General features: G+C 43.1%; 1 protein-coding gene across 2 annotated transcripts in view; it reads right to left on the minus strand.

Annotated features, from left to right (window-relative positions):
* taf1b (TATA box binding protein (Tbp)-associated factor, RNA polymerase I, B) overlaps nucleotides 1-16,659 on the minus strand; it is a 116,191-nt gene that overhangs the window by 89,350 nt on the left and 10,182 nt on the right. For both annotated transcript variants that reach the window (XM_038800276.1, XM_038800275.1), the window contains exon 3: nucleotides 14,266-14,353. In XM_038800276.1, coding sequence (XP_038656204.1) covers nucleotides 14,266-14,353 — 88 coding nt within the window. The remainder of the gene's footprint in view (nucleotides 1-14,265; nucleotides 14,354-16,659) is intronic.

Consider the following 16,659-nt stretch of genomic DNA (forward strand, 5'->3'; position numbering starts at 1 on the left):
ACTTCCTACACAATACTTTTAATAAGATAGATGGATAGTTGGCCCTCGGGTAGATGACGTCTCAGCTGAAGGGGACGAAGGAAGGGTTTCACAATTCATGGGGGCTGTTTATTATGCACATCGATCTGTGTGGAGTTTGCACATTCTCCCCGTGTCTGCGTGGGTTTCGCCCCCACAACCCAAAAATGTGCAGAGTAGGTGGATTGGCCACGCTAAATTGCCCCTTAATTGGAAAAAATAATTGGGTAATCTAAATTTAAAAAAAAAATAAATAAAAAAATTATGCACATCGAGAATTGGTTGCCATTGAACATTTGGGCGGGGGGGGGCGGTCGGTGGTATTGCTGTGTTTGGTTACACTGTTTACGGATTGATTGTTAATTTGTGTTTTTTACCTGGAATATACAGGTGGACACTTCGGTCTGTATATTGAGTGGGGTGCAGTTTGTGTGTGGGGGATTATTATTGTATTTGTTTTGTTTGTTTATTGTTTTGGTTGTTTATTGATGAAAATGTTGAAAAGGAGAATAAAATTATTTTTAAAAGTCAAATGGATAGATAGAGCGAGAGAGAGAGAGAGAAACCGTAAATCTATTACAGACCGGTGCAGGTGAGATTATAATGAACAATAAAAAAATAACAGATGTAGTACTTTGTACACTTGCATCCATTCTCACAGTGGAGAAAAAGTTCCATATGTCAGCAGGATAAGAAACCCAGAAGGAGAGAAACTTAGTGAATTTAACATCAATTAAAAATGGTAATGCAGAAAATAATGGCATACATCTCCAGGCCCTGATGGATTCCACCCTAGGGTAGTAAAAGAAACTATAGGTGCACCAGTCATAATTTTATCAAGCACCTACGGCGCCGAGGACGTGGGTTCAAACCCCGGCCCTGGGTCACTGTCCGTGTGGAGTTTGCACATTCTCCCCATGTCTGCGTAGGTTTCACCCCACAACCCAAAGGTGTTCAGGTCAGGTGGATTGGCCACACTAAATTGCCCCTTAAATGGAAAAAAATAATTGGGTACTCTAAATTTATTTATTTTTAAAATAATTTTCTCGAGGACTCTGGATTCAGGACTGGTGCCTATGGTGCTTCATCATAAGCTGGGTTGTTCGCTGACGATTGCACAATGTTCAGTGCCATTTGCAACTCTTCAGATACTGAAGTAATCAGTGTCCATATGCAGCAAGACCTGGACAACATTCAGGCTTGGGCTAATAAGTGGCCAGCAACATTCACACCACACCATGATCATCTCTAACAAGAGAGAATCATGGCATCTCCACTTGACATTCAATGGCAATACTGTTGCTTAATTCTCAACTATCAACATCCTGGGCATTATCATTGACCGTTAACTGACTGGACCAGCTACATAAATACTGTGGCTATAAGAGTTGGTCAGAGGCTGGGAATTCCGCTGTGAGTAACTTGACAAGGCACAGGTCAGGAGTGTGAAGGAATAAGCTCGGTTTGTTTGGATGCCTACAGTTTCAACAACACTCAAGGTGCTCAAAAACGTCCAGGACAAAGCGGTCTACTTGACCAATCCCCCATCCATCACCTTAATCATTCATTCCTTTCCTCACTACAAGCACTCAGTGGCAGCAGTGTGTACCATCTGCAAAATGCACTGCAGCAACTCACCAAGGCTCCTTCAATAGCACCTTGCAGACCCACAACCTCCATCACCTAAATGAACAAGGACAACAGAACACCACAACCACACAACATGCTGACTTGGAAATGTATTGCGGTTTCTTCACTGTTGCTGGGTCAAACACTTGAAATACACTTCCTAACAGTGCTGTGGGTGTACCTACACCAGGTGGACTGCAGTGGTTCAAGAAGGCACCTCATCATCACCTTCTCAAGTATAGTTGGGATGGGAAAGTTGGGAAAGCCTTTCCAGCTACACTCAAATGCCATGAAAGAATATGTAAAACAAAAGCTACAGACCTGCCAGTTAAATATACGTTGTATGTAAATTACTGAAATCCACCAAGGACAGAGTGACTCATTATTTGGAGAAGTGTGCGCTGTTCAAGTAATCACAGCATGGATTTCTGAAGGGTAGGTGATATCTGACTAATCGGATTGATTGTTTTTGAGGAGGGCACTAATGTGGTGAATACGGGGTTGCCTCTGTGGCTTTTTAGAAGGTTACACAAAGGAGTCAGAATTTGGAGCAACCTTGTGATATAGATTAATAAGGAGTTAGGAAATGTAACGTACAAATAAAGAGAACGCTCTCTAATTGACAGGATTCAACAAACTGTGCTCTCCATGAATCTAGACTGCAGCCTCAGCTTTCTACCGTACAAGTGAATGACTCGGATGAAGAAATACATGGCTAAATATTAAAATTTATAGATTTAAAAAAAATTAATTTAGGGAACCCAATTCCTTTTTTCCAATTAAGGGGCAATTTAGCATGGCCAATCCACCTACCCTGCACATCTTTCTGGGTTGTGGAGGTGAGCCCCACGCAGATATGGTGAGAATTTTCAAACTCCACACAACAGTAACCCGGGTCGAGGATTGAACCTGGGTCTTCGGTGCCATGAGGCAGCAGTGCTAACCACTGCACCGCCGTGCTGCCCACATTAAAATTTATCGATGATGCTAAATTAGGAGGCATAACAGATTATGTGCATTGGAGGAAGTCACAAAGGATTGTTGACTATGTTGCTGGATTAAATCAATGGGGGGGGGGGGCTAGAGAAAGAGAAAGAGAGGGAGGTTCACGATTATTTACGTTGGATCCAAAAGAGAAGAGTATTTCCTGCATGGTAAAAGTCTAGGAGCCATGAAGAAGCAAACTGATTTAGGTACCCATGTATTTAATTAAAAGCTAAGCACTGGTAGAAAAATCAATATAAAAGCCCACTGGAATGGTGACCGTCTTACCTCAATAATAGTAATAATAATCTTTATTATTGTTACAAGTAGGCTTACATTAACACTGCAATGTAACCACTGTGAAAATCCCCTGGCGGCCACACTCCGATGCTTATTCCGGTACACAGGGTGCAATACAAAAAGAGAGGATATGATGCTTCAGTAATGCTGAAGAGTCATATGGATTCAAAACGTGAACTCTGCTTCTATCTCTCCACAGATGCTGCCAGACCTGCAGAATTTTTGCCAGCATTTTCTGTTTTTATTTCAGATTTTCAGCCACCACTGTATTTTGCATTTAGATACTATCTTCTAAGTGATTTTTCAGTTGTGCTGAACATTGGCAGAATCCATCTAAAGTAATGCATTCGGCTTTGGGCACTATACCTCCAGAAAGATGTATTGCCCTAGTCGGCAATGCAGCACAGATTTACCGGAATTAACTGGGGCTGAAAGGTTTAAATTATGGCAGCAGCTTATAGAAACTTTGACCTGGATTCTCAGCCGCCCGCGCAGTGGGGTTCCCAATGCGGCAGAGAATTGGGCGTCTGGGGTAAAAGCGGGATCGGAGCCCATCAGGCCCCACCTTGTGACCCCCTAAATAGAGACAACCCCCACCCCCGAGACCCTTAAACACTTGATCTAGGTGTACAATATTATTGTATTTTTTTTAAATTTAGAGTGCCCATTTTTCCAATTAAGGGGCAATTTAGCATCGCTAATCCACCTACCCTGCACATCTTTGGGTTGTGGGGGCGAAACCCACGCAAACACGGGGAGAATGTGCAAACTCCACACGGACAGTGACCCAGAGCCGGGATCGAACCTGGGACCTCGGCGCCGTGAGGCACAGGGCTAACCCACTGTGCCACAGGTGTACAATATTATGAAGGGCATGGACAGGTGGATATGGGACAGCTGTTCACCTGAGTTGAAGGGTCAGTTATGAAGGGATACAAGTTCAAGGTGAGGGATAGGAGCTCTAGGGGGATTTGAGGAAAAACCTTTTTACCCAGAGGGTAGTGGTGGTCTGGAATGCCCTGCCTGGTAGGGCGGTAGAGGCGGGTTGCATCACATCATTTAAAAAGTACTTAGATGAGCACTTGACACGTCATAACATTCAAAGCTATGGGACAAGTGCTGGAAAATAGGATTAGGTAGGTAGGTCAGGTGTATTTTATGCACGGGTACAGACTGGATGGGCCATAGGGCCTCTTCTGCACATATTATTCTGTGATTCTGTGACCCCCCTCCCCAGCAGAAACCCCATATATAGGGGGATCCCATGCAGAGAAACCCAGAAATACAACCCCTGTCCAAGAAGCCCCCCAGAAAAGAGACACCTGTCAGGAAGCCCCCCAGAAGGGGCGGCACAGTGGAGCTGCCTCACGACACCAAGGACCCGGGTTCAATTCCGGCCCTGGGTCACTGTCCATGTGGAGTTTGCACATTCTCCCTGTGCCTGCGTGGGTCTCACCCCCACAACCCAAAGTAGTACAGGTTCGGTGGATTGGCCATGCTAAATTGCCCCTTAATCAGAAAAGAATAATTGGATACTCCAAATTTATAAAAAAAAAAGGAAGCTCCCGAGGGAAAGAGAGACTTGTCAGGAAGCCCCCGCAGACTTCTGACAAGAGGAGGTTTCGCTTTTCTGGAGGGCTCCCTGTCAGGGGGAGTCCCCCTATTCAGGGGATCTCTGATGGGGGAGGCAGTCCCCCTATTGAATGGATCTCTCTGGGGGTCACCAGACAATTTGGGGGTGGGGGGGTTGATTTGTGATGGGAGGGGGGGCAGCTACTATCGTGTCGCCTGTTCAAAATGGTGGCTCGATAGCTGGATTCCCTTGGGAATCCCTCGTAATCCTTTCCATGCATAAATTTGCATGGTGAAAGATAGTAAATTACTTCTGATTTGCAGTCCCAGCAGGAGCGCAAATCAGGTGCAATTCACCTCTAACGGGAATCACAGCCTTCATATCCCATGGAGTTCGGATGGTTGAAGATGACTTAATCAAAGTGTTAAAAATTCTAAAGAAATTCAATAGGGTAAATACAGAGAAACTGTTTCCCTTGATTGGGGAATTCAGAACAAGGGAGCATAATATTAAGATTGGAAGAGGGCAGCACGGTGGCCTAGTGGTTAGCACAACCGCCTCACGGCGCTGAGGTCCCAGGTTTGATCCCGGCTCTGGGTCACTGTCCGTGTGGAGTTTGCACATTCTCCCCGTGTCTGCGTGGGTTTCGCCCCCACAACTCAAAAATGTGCAGAGTAGGTCGATTGGCCACGCTAAATTGCCCCTTAATTGGAAAAGATAATTGGGTAATCTAAATTTATTTTTTAAAAAAAAGAAGAAAAAAAAAAAAAAAAAAAATATTAAGATTGGAAGTAGACCAGTGAGGAGCGAATTCCGAAGGCACTTTTTCCGCGAAAAGGATAATGGAAATCTGGAACTCTGGCTCCAAATGGCTCTGGAGATTGGGTCAATTGGAATTTTCAAAACGGAAATCAACAGATATTTGTTAAACAAGGATAAGAGATTATATGTAAGTGGCATATTTCATGGCCTCAACACACCACGAAGCACGTCATAACCAATGATGTACTTTTCAAGTACTGTCACTGTTGCAAGGAAACACGATAGCCCAATTTCACAAAGGTAGTTCCCACAAACAGCAGTGAAATAAATGACCAAATGATGTGCCTTAATTATTTTGTTTGTAGGTTAAATATTTACCTGGAGACCAGGACAACTGCCCTACTGTTTTTTTAAATAATGCCTCAGGATCACTTACACCCATTTGAGGATCATCGTTTTAAAGTCTTACTCGAAAGAGAACACATCTGACATTGCAAATACTGTACCCAAGACTCTGGATTGACTATCAAGGCAAGTGGAGAACAGCCAATGACAATCAAATTGAATGATAACACAGGCTCAAGTTTTACAGCAAGAAAGAGGCCCTTCAGCCCATTGTGTATGTGCTGGCCATAAAACACCTATTTATTGTAATCTTATTTTACAGCACTTGGTCCGTAGCCTTGTACGCTATGGTGTTTTAAGTGATCATCTAAATGCCTCTTACTGCTGTTATGTTCACACCTTTGTCACTCTTATTACCACTTCCCCCTGGGTGAAAATATTTTTCCTCAAATCCCCTCTAAATTTCCTGCTCCTTACCTTAAATCTATACGCCTTGTTATTGACCCCTCTACTTTTTTTGTTAAATTTAGAGTACCCAATTCTATTTTGTTTTTAATTATGGGGCAATTTAGCGTGGCCAATTTGCCTACCCTACATGTCTTTTTGGGTTGTGGGGTGAAACCCAAGCAGACAGGGGGAGAATGCGCGAACTCCACAAGGACAGTGACCCAGGGCCGGGATTCGAATCTGGGTCCTCGGCGCCGTGAGGCAGCAGTGCTAACCACTGCGCCACCGTGCTGCCCTGACCCCTCCACTACGGGGAGAAGTTTCTTCCTATCGACCCTATCAATGTCCCTCAATATTTTGTACTATTTAATCAGGTCCCTCCTCAGCCTTCTCGGCTTAAAGGAAAACAACCTCAGCCTAACCTACCTCTCTTCAGAACTGAAACACTCCCAGGCAACATCGTGGTGAACCTCCTCTGCACCCTTTCTAGTACAATGAGAGATAGAGGTTCTGAAAAGCTATGACGAGTCCAGGGATGAGAAGGAACTGGAAAGGATTTTGGGATTGCATATTGTGCTACATATTTGTTAAGAGGTCTAGCTAGGGCTGCAGAGTAGCACAGTGGTTAGCACTGCTGTTTCACAGCGCCAGGTTCCCAGGTTTGATTCCCGGCTTGGGTCACTGTCTGTGTGGAATTTGCACGTTCTCCCTGTGTCTGCATGGGTTTCCTCCGGGTGCTCTGGTTTCCTCCCACATGCCCCGAAAGACATGCTGGTTAGGTGAATTGGACATTCTGAATTCTCTCTCAGTGTATCTGAACAGGCGCTGGAATGTGGCGACTCGGGGATTTTCACAGTAACTTCATTGCAGTGTTAAAGAAAGCCTACTTGTGACAATAAAGATTATTATTAGCTGAACAATTCATGAGATTTACCCTTGTTTTGTCAGTTATGGGTGGCATGCTAGCACAGTGGTTAGCACTGTTTCTTCACAGCACCAGGGTCCCAGGTTCGATTCCCAGCTTGGGTCACTGTCTGTGCGAAGTCTGCACGCTCTCCCAGTGTCTCCGTGGGTTTCCTCCGGGTGCTCTGGTTTCCTCCCACAAGTCCTGAAAGATGTGCTGTTAGGTAATTTGGACATTCTGAATTCTACCTCTGTGTACCTGAACAGGCTCTGGAATGTGGTGACTAGGGGTTTTTCACAGTAACTTCATTGCAATGTTAATGTAAGCCAACTTGTGACAATAATAAAGATTATTAATATTTGAAGTGTAATTTATAGTTCCTACAGAATACATTCTGCCTGTTAATTCACATTTACTTTATGTTGATATTGGTTTGATTGTAAAAGTAAAAGTTTTTAAAGGTGAAATCTTGCCCATCGGTTTCTATTGGGATCGTTGAGAGATTGTTCAACTTAGAAACAAAGTTCTGGAAATGTAGTGGTCTTTCTACATCTAAAAGGAAACCAATTAACATTTCAGGTGTTGACCACTCATCAATAAAAATCCAAAATCCTAGTTCATCTCTTTTTCAAAACATATCATGAATGTTGAACCTGTGTTGCTGTCATGTTTTTTTTAAACCACTAATTTTAGTGTATGAACTGGTCATGATTTTCCAAAATTCCCTAAATTCTAGAATGGTCCCAGAAAGCTGTTAGCAAATGGAACATTGCCACTCAAGAAAGGAGAGAGAAAACAGGGAACTATAGGTCAATTAGCCTGACAGTTGTTGTGAGGAAAATGCCATAATCGATTACTAGCACTTAAGGGTAACGTATGATCAAATAGAGTCAACAGTTTTGTGAAAAGAAATAGTGTTTGACAAATTTTTATTAAAGTTTTTGAAGATGTAATCAGAAGATAAAGGGTAGCCAGTAGATGTAGTATACTTGAACTTTCAAACGGCATTCGATAAACTGCCACATGAAATGTTGATATGCAAGATAAGAGCTCATGGAGTTGCTAATATATAAGCATGGCTGGAGGAATAGCTCACAAACAAGAAGGGGGGAATAAGGACAAACAAGGCATTTTCAACTTGGCAGAATGTAACTAGCATGGATCAGGGCTGGGGCCTCAGTTATTTACAATCCATATCAATAATTTAGATGAAGATTCATAGAAACATAGAATTTACAGTGCAGAAGGAGGCCATTCAGCCTATCGAGTCTGCACTGGCCCTTAGAAAGAGCACCCTACTTAAGCCCACGCCTCCACCCTATCCCCGTAAGTCAGTAACCCCACCTAACCTTTTCGACAACCTAAGGGACAATTTATCATGTCCAATCCACCTAACCTGCACATCTTTGGACCGTGAGAGGAAACCGTAGCACCCAGAGGAAACCCAAGCAGGCACGGGGAGGAAACGCAAACTCCACACAGACAGTCACCCGAAGCCGGAAACGAACCCGGGTCCCTGGAGCGGTGATGCAGCAACGCTGACCACTGTGCCATCATGCCACCCTCAACAAAGAAACCCATCCCATTGTGTTTGACAGTATCCATTTCATTACCCACATTTCTGATCTCACTCCCTCCCCTCCCATAAAAAAGGTTCCACTTGTTCTCATCTTCCACCCAACCAGCCTCCACATTCAATAGATTGTCCTCAGGCATTCTCACCATCACGGTGATTCCACCAAAGACACTTCCCCTCCTCTCATAGCATTCCAAAGGGACCATTTCCTCTGCAACACTCTGGTCCACCTTCAATTACCCCCAACAAACTCCTGCATTCCAATGCACTTTTCAATGGAAGCACAGGCGATGCAACACCTGCTTTTTACTACCTCTGTCCTCACAATCCAAAGCCTCAAACACTTTAATTTGGTATACTGCACATTGCTGAAAAGGGCACTCGTCAAAGCTTTTCATCTTTCACTCATGTGGACAACCTGCAAGAATACCAAATGTAATGGGCCCAAGAGTAATGTATCCAAGTTTGCTGAAAATACAAAACAAAGGAGATTATCATCGACTTCAGGAAGCATAGTGGAGAACATGCCCCTGTCTACATCAATGCGAATGAAATAGAAAGGGTCGAGAGCTTAAAGTCCAGATCACCAACACCCTGTCCTGGTCTCCCCCCCCCCCCCCTCCCCATTTCAACACTATTATTAAGAAAGCCCACCAACGGGGCAGCACGGTGGCACAGTGGTTAGCATTGATGCCTACGGCGCTGAGGACCTGGGTTCGAATCCCGGCCCTAGGTCACTGTCCGTGTGGAGTTTGCACATTCTCCCCGTGTCTGCGTGGGTTTCACTCCCACAATCCAAAAGATGTGCAGGGTAGGCGGATTCGCCACGTTAAATTGCCCCTTAATTGGAAAAAATAATTGGGTACTCTAAATTTAAAAAAAAAAAGTTTTTTTAAAAAGCCCACCAAGGACTCAACTTTCTCAGAAGACTAATGAAATTTGTCGTGTCAGCTACGATTCTCACCAGCTTTTACAGATGCACCACAGAAAGCATTGTTTCTGGTTGTATCACAGTTTGGTATGGATTCTGCTCTGCCCAAGACCGCAGGAAACTATAAAAGGTTGTGAATGTAGCCCAGTCCATCACGCAAACCAGCCTCCCATCCATTGACTCTGTCTACAATTCCCGCTGCCTCGGAAAGGCAGTCAGCATAATTAAGGACCCCACGCACCCCGGACATACTCTCTTCCACCTTCTTCTGTCAAGAAAAAGAGTCAAAAATTTGAGGTCACGTACCAACCGACTCAAGAACAGCTTCTTCCCTGCTGCCATCAGACTTTTGAAAGGACCTAACTCGTATTAAGTTGATCTCTCTACACCCTAGAGATGACTGTAACATGACATTCTGTAGTTTCTCCTTCCTTCCACATGTACAGTATACGTTGTCTGTACAGCTTGCAAGAAGTAATATTTTTACATGTGACAATAAAAAATCAAAACAAATCAAATAGAGAATATGTAAGCAGTGAAGAGGGGAAAGAGGCTGCAAAGAGATATAGGCCGGTTAAGTGAGTGGGCAACAAGGTGGCAGATGGAGTATAATTTGGTGAAGTATGAGGTTAGAAATTTCGGTAGTAAGAATAGAAAAGCAGAATAACTTCGAAAAGAAATGGGACTTTTCAACTTTCAGAGCGTAGGCATACAAGGAACAAAGTTTCAAAAGCAAGCAAGTAGGAAAAGAAATGGCACTCGAAAGCAAAATACTGCAGGCGATGGAAATCTTAAATAAAAACAGAAAATGTTGGAAATACTCTGCAGGCCTGGTGAGGCCATTGAACAGCAATGGTGAGGGAAACACACAGTTCATGTATCAGGTCTGTGACTTACTCTGATGAAAAATCACAGACCTAAACCATGAATTCTGTTTTTATTTAAGGAAAATGGCATTCTAGCTCTGATTGCAAGGGGAATTGAGTACAGGAGTAAGGAAGTCTTGCTGCAAATATACAAGGCTATATAAGGTTAGGTGGATTGGCCATGCTAAATTGCCGTTTAGTGTTCAAAAAAGATGTGTACATTAGGTTAAGGGGTTAATGGGATAGGGCGGAGAAGTAAGCTTGGGTGGAATACTCTTTCAGAGGATCAGTGCAGACTCGATGAGCTGAATGGTCTCCTTCTGCACTGCAGAGATTCTAGACTTTTATTTTCAAATTTAGAGAAGCCAATTCTTGTTTTACAATTAAGGGGAAATTCAGCATGGCCAATTCACCTACCCTGCACATCTTTTTGGGTGGTGGGTGTGAGATCCACACAGACACGGGGAGAATGTGCAAACTCCACACAGTGACCCGAGGCCGGGAATAAATTTGGGACCTCGGCACCGTGAGACGATACCTGCAGGGCAGTGTGCAGTTTTGGTCTCCATATCTAATGAAGGATATACTCGCCTTGGAAGCCAAATTGTGAAGTTCGCTAGATTAATTCCTGGGACGGGCAGGTTGTTCTGGGCGGCTGAGTAGATTGGGCTTATATTCTCTGGAGTTTAGAGAACGGGAGAGGTGATCCTATTGAAACATAGAAAATACTGCAGGGGCGTTGAAGATGAACATGTGTTGTTGTCTCTGGATAGGGAATCTAGAACACGGGGTGGGGGGGGAGGTACAGTCTCAAGAAGGGTCAATTATTTAGAACTAATATGAGGAGAAAATTCTTTGGAATCTTCTACCTTGAAAGGTTGTGGATGCTTTGTTGTGGAATATATTCAAGATTGAGATTGATAAATTAATGGTTTCTCATGGAATTAAGTGATATAGGAAGAGGGTGGAAAGTAGAATTTAAACAGATTAGTCATGATCATGTTGTGTAGTGGGGCAGACTCGAAGGACCACATGGTCTACTCATGTTTCTATTTCTTACGTTCTTATGTTTCCAATGCCTGTGGTCAATAGCAACAGCAACCGGGGGGGGGGGGGGGGGGGGGGGGAGGAAGGGGGGGGGGGGGGTGTTCCTTATTATAGTTTCTATTTTTTTTTCTCTTTTTCTCTACGGTTATGTAACTTAACACGGTGTTAATTTAAGTTGATGTTAATATGTTGTGTTGTTCATGGAGGAGGGGCGAATGTTTATAATTGCTATCATTATTGTTATTGTTGGTATTTTATTATGGTTCGATGTTGTTGTACAAATTCAAAATTTTTCAATAAAAGTTTTTTTTTTAAAGTCTGTACCATGCTGTCATTTATGCACAATAGCAACAGTTGAAATTCATCATTCATTTATATCAACAAGGAGAAATATTTATCCAGATCACATGGTCTGAAACATTAATTATTCTTCACTGCGCAATACACAGGCTCATGTCAATTTCAGTGAGCAAATTGAAGCAGTTTAATTCCCAAACAATTCTGTATTCACAGATAATTTGCCCATACTGTCATAATTGCCCCTAGAGTAAAAGCTCACTTATGCACTTGAGAAAAATCCATCAAGAAATCAGTTTTTGCTGGTTATCGTGAAACAGGGAATAACGATGCACATTCTGCAGATTTCCTGAAAGGATTGTGGACCAGGTGGGGGTGTGGGGGGGGGGGGGGGGGGGGGGGAAATGGAGGAAGAAAGTAAAGATTGATCTGACAACTCACCAGTGATATGACCAGCAGGATACAATTTAAATGATAGCTCATTAGCATTCTGTTTATAGTACTTAATCAAGTCATTTGAATTTCAAGCCTGCAGGTAAATGTAAATTTTCACTGGAGAAATTAATCTCATGCAATGATTTCAGTTAAGTCACTGTGAAACAAAAACAAAATTCCTGAAAATACTTTAACAAAGAGTCATCCAGACTCAAAATGGTAGCTCCCTTTTTTATCCTTGGCACGGCGGCACAGTGGTTAGCACTGCTGCCTCACAGCGTCAGGGACCCGGGTTCAATTCCACCTTTGGGTCACTGGTGTGGAGTTTGTACATTCTCCCTATGTCTGCATGGGTTTTCTCTGGGTGGCCCGGTTTCCTCCCACAGTCCAAAGATGTGTAGGTTAGGTGGGTTGGCCATGCTAAATTGCCCCTTAGTGTTCAAAAAAGATGTGTACATTAGGTTAAGGGGTTAATGGGATAGGACGGAGAAGTAAGCTTGGGTGGAATACTCTTTCAGAGGGTCAGTGCAGACTCGATGAGCTGAATAGTCTCCTTCTGCACTGCAGAGATTCTATGGCTATTATTTTGAAATTTAGAGTAGCCAATTCTTGTTTTTACAATTAAGGGGCAATTCAGCGTGGCCAATTCACCTACCCTGCACATCTTTTTGGATGGTGGGGGTGAGATCCACACAGACACGGGGAGAATGTGCAAACTCCACACAGTGACGCGAGGCCGGGATCGAATTTGGGACCTCGCCGCCATGAGGCAGCTGTGCTAACCAGTGCACCACCATGCTGCCAGGTCTATGTGCAAAAATGATGATGTATGATTGGATTGGATTTGTTTATTGTCACGTGTACCGAGGTACAGTGAAAAGTATTTTTCTGCAAGCAGCTCAACAGATCAACATGGAAGAAAAGGGAATTAAACAAAATTCAAGAAAATACATGAGAATACATAATAGGGCAACACAAGATATACAATGTTACAATGTAACTGCATAAGTACTGGCATCGGATGAAGCATACAGGGTGTAGTGTTAATGAGGTCAGTCCATAAGAGGGTCATTTAGGAGTCTGGTGACAGTGGGGAAGAAGCTGTTTTTGAGTCTGTTCGTGCGTGTTCTCAGACTTCTGTATCTCCTGCCCGATGGAAGAAGTTGGAAAAGTGAGTAAGCCGGGTGGGAGGGATATCACACATGATTTAATTACCATACTTCTATCTTCATCAGTGATTTAGAACAGAGAGCAAATGACTTTAAAGATGAATGAGGTTTCACTGTGACTGTAGAGGAATGTAAAATAATGAAGATGCTATAAACCTGAAATAAAAATAAAAAAACATGCTGAAAATACTCGGGCCAGGCTGCATCTGTGTTGCAAAACCTTTCATCAGAGCTAAGATGCTGCCTGACCTGCTGAGTATTTTCAGTAACAAAAACAGAAAATGCTGGACAATCTCAGCAGTTCTGAACCTAGAATCAAAGAATCACTTCATGGTGCAGAGGACCCAGGAAAAAATTAATTGGGTACTCGAAATTTATGTTTTAAAGAAACAATTTTTGCACATAGGTTCAGTCATTAGCATATTTTATTTGCAGATTTATTATGGGTAAGCAGGAAAAGATTTATACTGTTTCCCTTTAGATCATGTGAGCCTCCTCTTTCCTCGAGTAAGTGGCCTCAAACTTGAAGAAGCTGGGGGGAGGGATTGGGTTTGGGGGTAAGGGAGAAGTGTGTACATGGGTTTGTGGGATATGGCGGGTGTTATCTCTTTCCTTTCTGTTGTTTGCTTTTTTTTTCGAGTTAGTAGTTGTTTTTGTAGGGGGGGCAGGTGTTGCTCTTGGGTTTTTACAATGGTTATTCTGTTAATATTATTTTGTTGTTTATATTTTGTGAAAATCTTAATAAAAATTATTTTTTTTTAAAACTTGAAGAAGCTCCTTCTAGGAATGTAAAATTCATACCAAGCATCTCAGTTCAAATCTGAATGGTGCAAATGCAGTCAGAAACATTCCTAGTCTTTTTATTTCATACTTTTAAAACACTTTGAACAACACAATTAAATGTCATCATTATTCAAAAATCAAAAGCAAGTTGTCATTCAAAATAACTCATAATACAGCAGGATAATTAAACTACACCTACCAAGTTTGTCTCTTTTCTTCAGTCCTTTGGAGATGGTGTTCACTCTTGCATTCTGCATAAAAACCTCAGAGGCAACATCTGCCGTTTTCTGTCAGAAGAAGAAATGCATCTTTGAAAGGCACTGGCAGGTTTGTTTTTGCTTCAAAATCGAACACTTCATTCAATCATTATACTTTTCACCCCCACATATGGGAAGGAGGCAACCCCAAAATGAGAGCAAACTGGTACCCGCTCCTTCCAATAGCTCCATTACAGAGAAGAATATTTTGGACAGGGACAAAAATCAAGACGATTTGTGTGACTATCCTGAAAATGAAGGTGGGAGGCACACAGATGGCATGCAGTTATCCTTAGTGTCTAATTTGCAAACGCAGTTGGAGGAGAAAAAGGAATTTTCCCATTGAATTATTCTTCTAAAATCTCTTGAAATTTTTGAGCAGAAGGACATTTCTGATTCTTCCATCAGACCTTTAGACAAATGAGCTGTTAATAAAATCATTTATCCATATCTTAATAATGTTCAGAGATAACAAGTAGGAGAGTACACGAAAACTAGAATACAAATGTATAAATGCATTTAAAGTTTGTTAAACCTGTCCCCCAATGAGACACTGTTGACCCAAGGGTTTTTCCTTGTTACTGTCACCCCAATTCTCAAATTTGGTTTTATGGTGCATCATAACATCTGCATTACACAACACAGACCTATAGGTGGCACAAAGGAACAGAACTGATCCAGATTAATGAAAGCATTACTGACTATTTCACTCTTCTACCACCTGATGTTTGATTACTCTCCTTCCTTCCGCATCAAATTTGCCTTTAATTTAGCACTAAATTAGAAGTCGCATTCAAAGAGACATGCACACTGTTGGAATTAGAAATGGCACACTGTGCAGTGCAATAATCAAGGGTGTTTTACGGAGGCAGGCACTGCAGACAGGCTTCACTTGCTGTTTACACATCTCATCCTCCTCCCCCATGCTGTGCCTGATGTCCAACACCTACCATAGTACACCTGCTACCCAATGTTTCACATGCCTGCGACACCCACATGCCTCTGATGCTCAGTGCTCAACACCTCCACACATGCCTTTGATCAGGCTCTGAATCATCTTTCCTCCCATACTTTCTTTCTCTTTCTAATTCATTTGTCTCTCTCTCCCCTCCCACCCAAAGTACCACAATGTCATTGACCCACATATCTGTCATATGGGGCAGCAGGGTATTGGTAATGCTACTGGCCTATTAATCCAGAGTAATGTTTGGGGAACCAGGGTTGAAATTGAAAAAAATCTGGAATTAAAAGTCTATGATCATGAAGCCATGGTCGATTGTTGTAAAAAAACATCCTATCTGGTTCCCTAATGTCCTTTAGGGAAAAGAAACCGGCCTACTTGGTCTGACTCCAGTATAACAGCAATGTGGTTGACTCATAAATGCTCTCTGAAATGGCCTAGCAAGCAACTCAGGTGTATCCAGGCACTACAAAGACAATAAAGAAGAACAAAACTGAACGGATCACACAGTATCCGTCAAGGCACCGGAAACAACAACGGCAAACTGTTATATCCTGCACGAGAACTATGGAGTTAGAGCAATCAGTCTCTCCATGAGTCTTGCCACATGCAAGCTCCCCTGCTATGTGGGCGAGGAGCCTGAGGACATTCATGATAGAGTTTATGATTGAGTTCTATATAAAGTTGGCCAGATATGGAACTGAGAGTAGACCTGCCTGATGTGTATTGTAAATATAATTGCTTTACAATAAACAGTTTATTTTCCAACTCGATTCAAACTCTTCTGTGGCCTACTGAACTGGCGACGAGGATAAAACTGTGTTATTGTCGACACTGCTACACCATCGGACAAACAACCATCTCCTTTCTACTGCTGGACTACGGTTGGAGGAAAATGCTTTGGTTCGGAAGATTGAATGTGTTTGCCATGAGCATAGAGGATTGGACACAGTAAGCAGAACGCATACGTTACTTTTTCCAGGCAAACACTTTCACGGGTGAAAATCGACAGGCAGTGATATTGCTGACTCCTGTGCAGCTCATATTTACAGAGTGATAAAGAGCCTTACATCTCCCGCAGCTCCGGACACTAAGACTTTGGAAGAATTTGTAACCCTAGTAGCACAACACTTCAACCCTAACCTGTTGGTTATAGTGCAGAAATACCGGCCGAGATTTGGCGCTGGCTCGGAGAATTGGAGTTGACGCCGAGACGGCCTGTGACACCGATCCGATGCCTGGACGCAATTCTTCGGCGACAGGAGAATTGCTGCCGGCCGCGCCCATGCGGTCGACACGGCGCCAGTTGGGGGCCGTTGAAAGAGGCCCCCGCGGCGAATCTCCGGGAGACCTACCTTCTTCCGAGCTGGCCCGC

Source organism: Scyliorhinus canicula, chromosome 6 (genome assembly GCF_902713615.1).
Source record: "Scyliorhinus canicula chromosome 6, sScyCan1.1, whole genome shotgun sequence".
Taxonomy (NCBI): domain Eukaryota; kingdom Metazoa; phylum Chordata; class Chondrichthyes; order Carcharhiniformes; family Scyliorhinidae; genus Scyliorhinus; species Scyliorhinus canicula.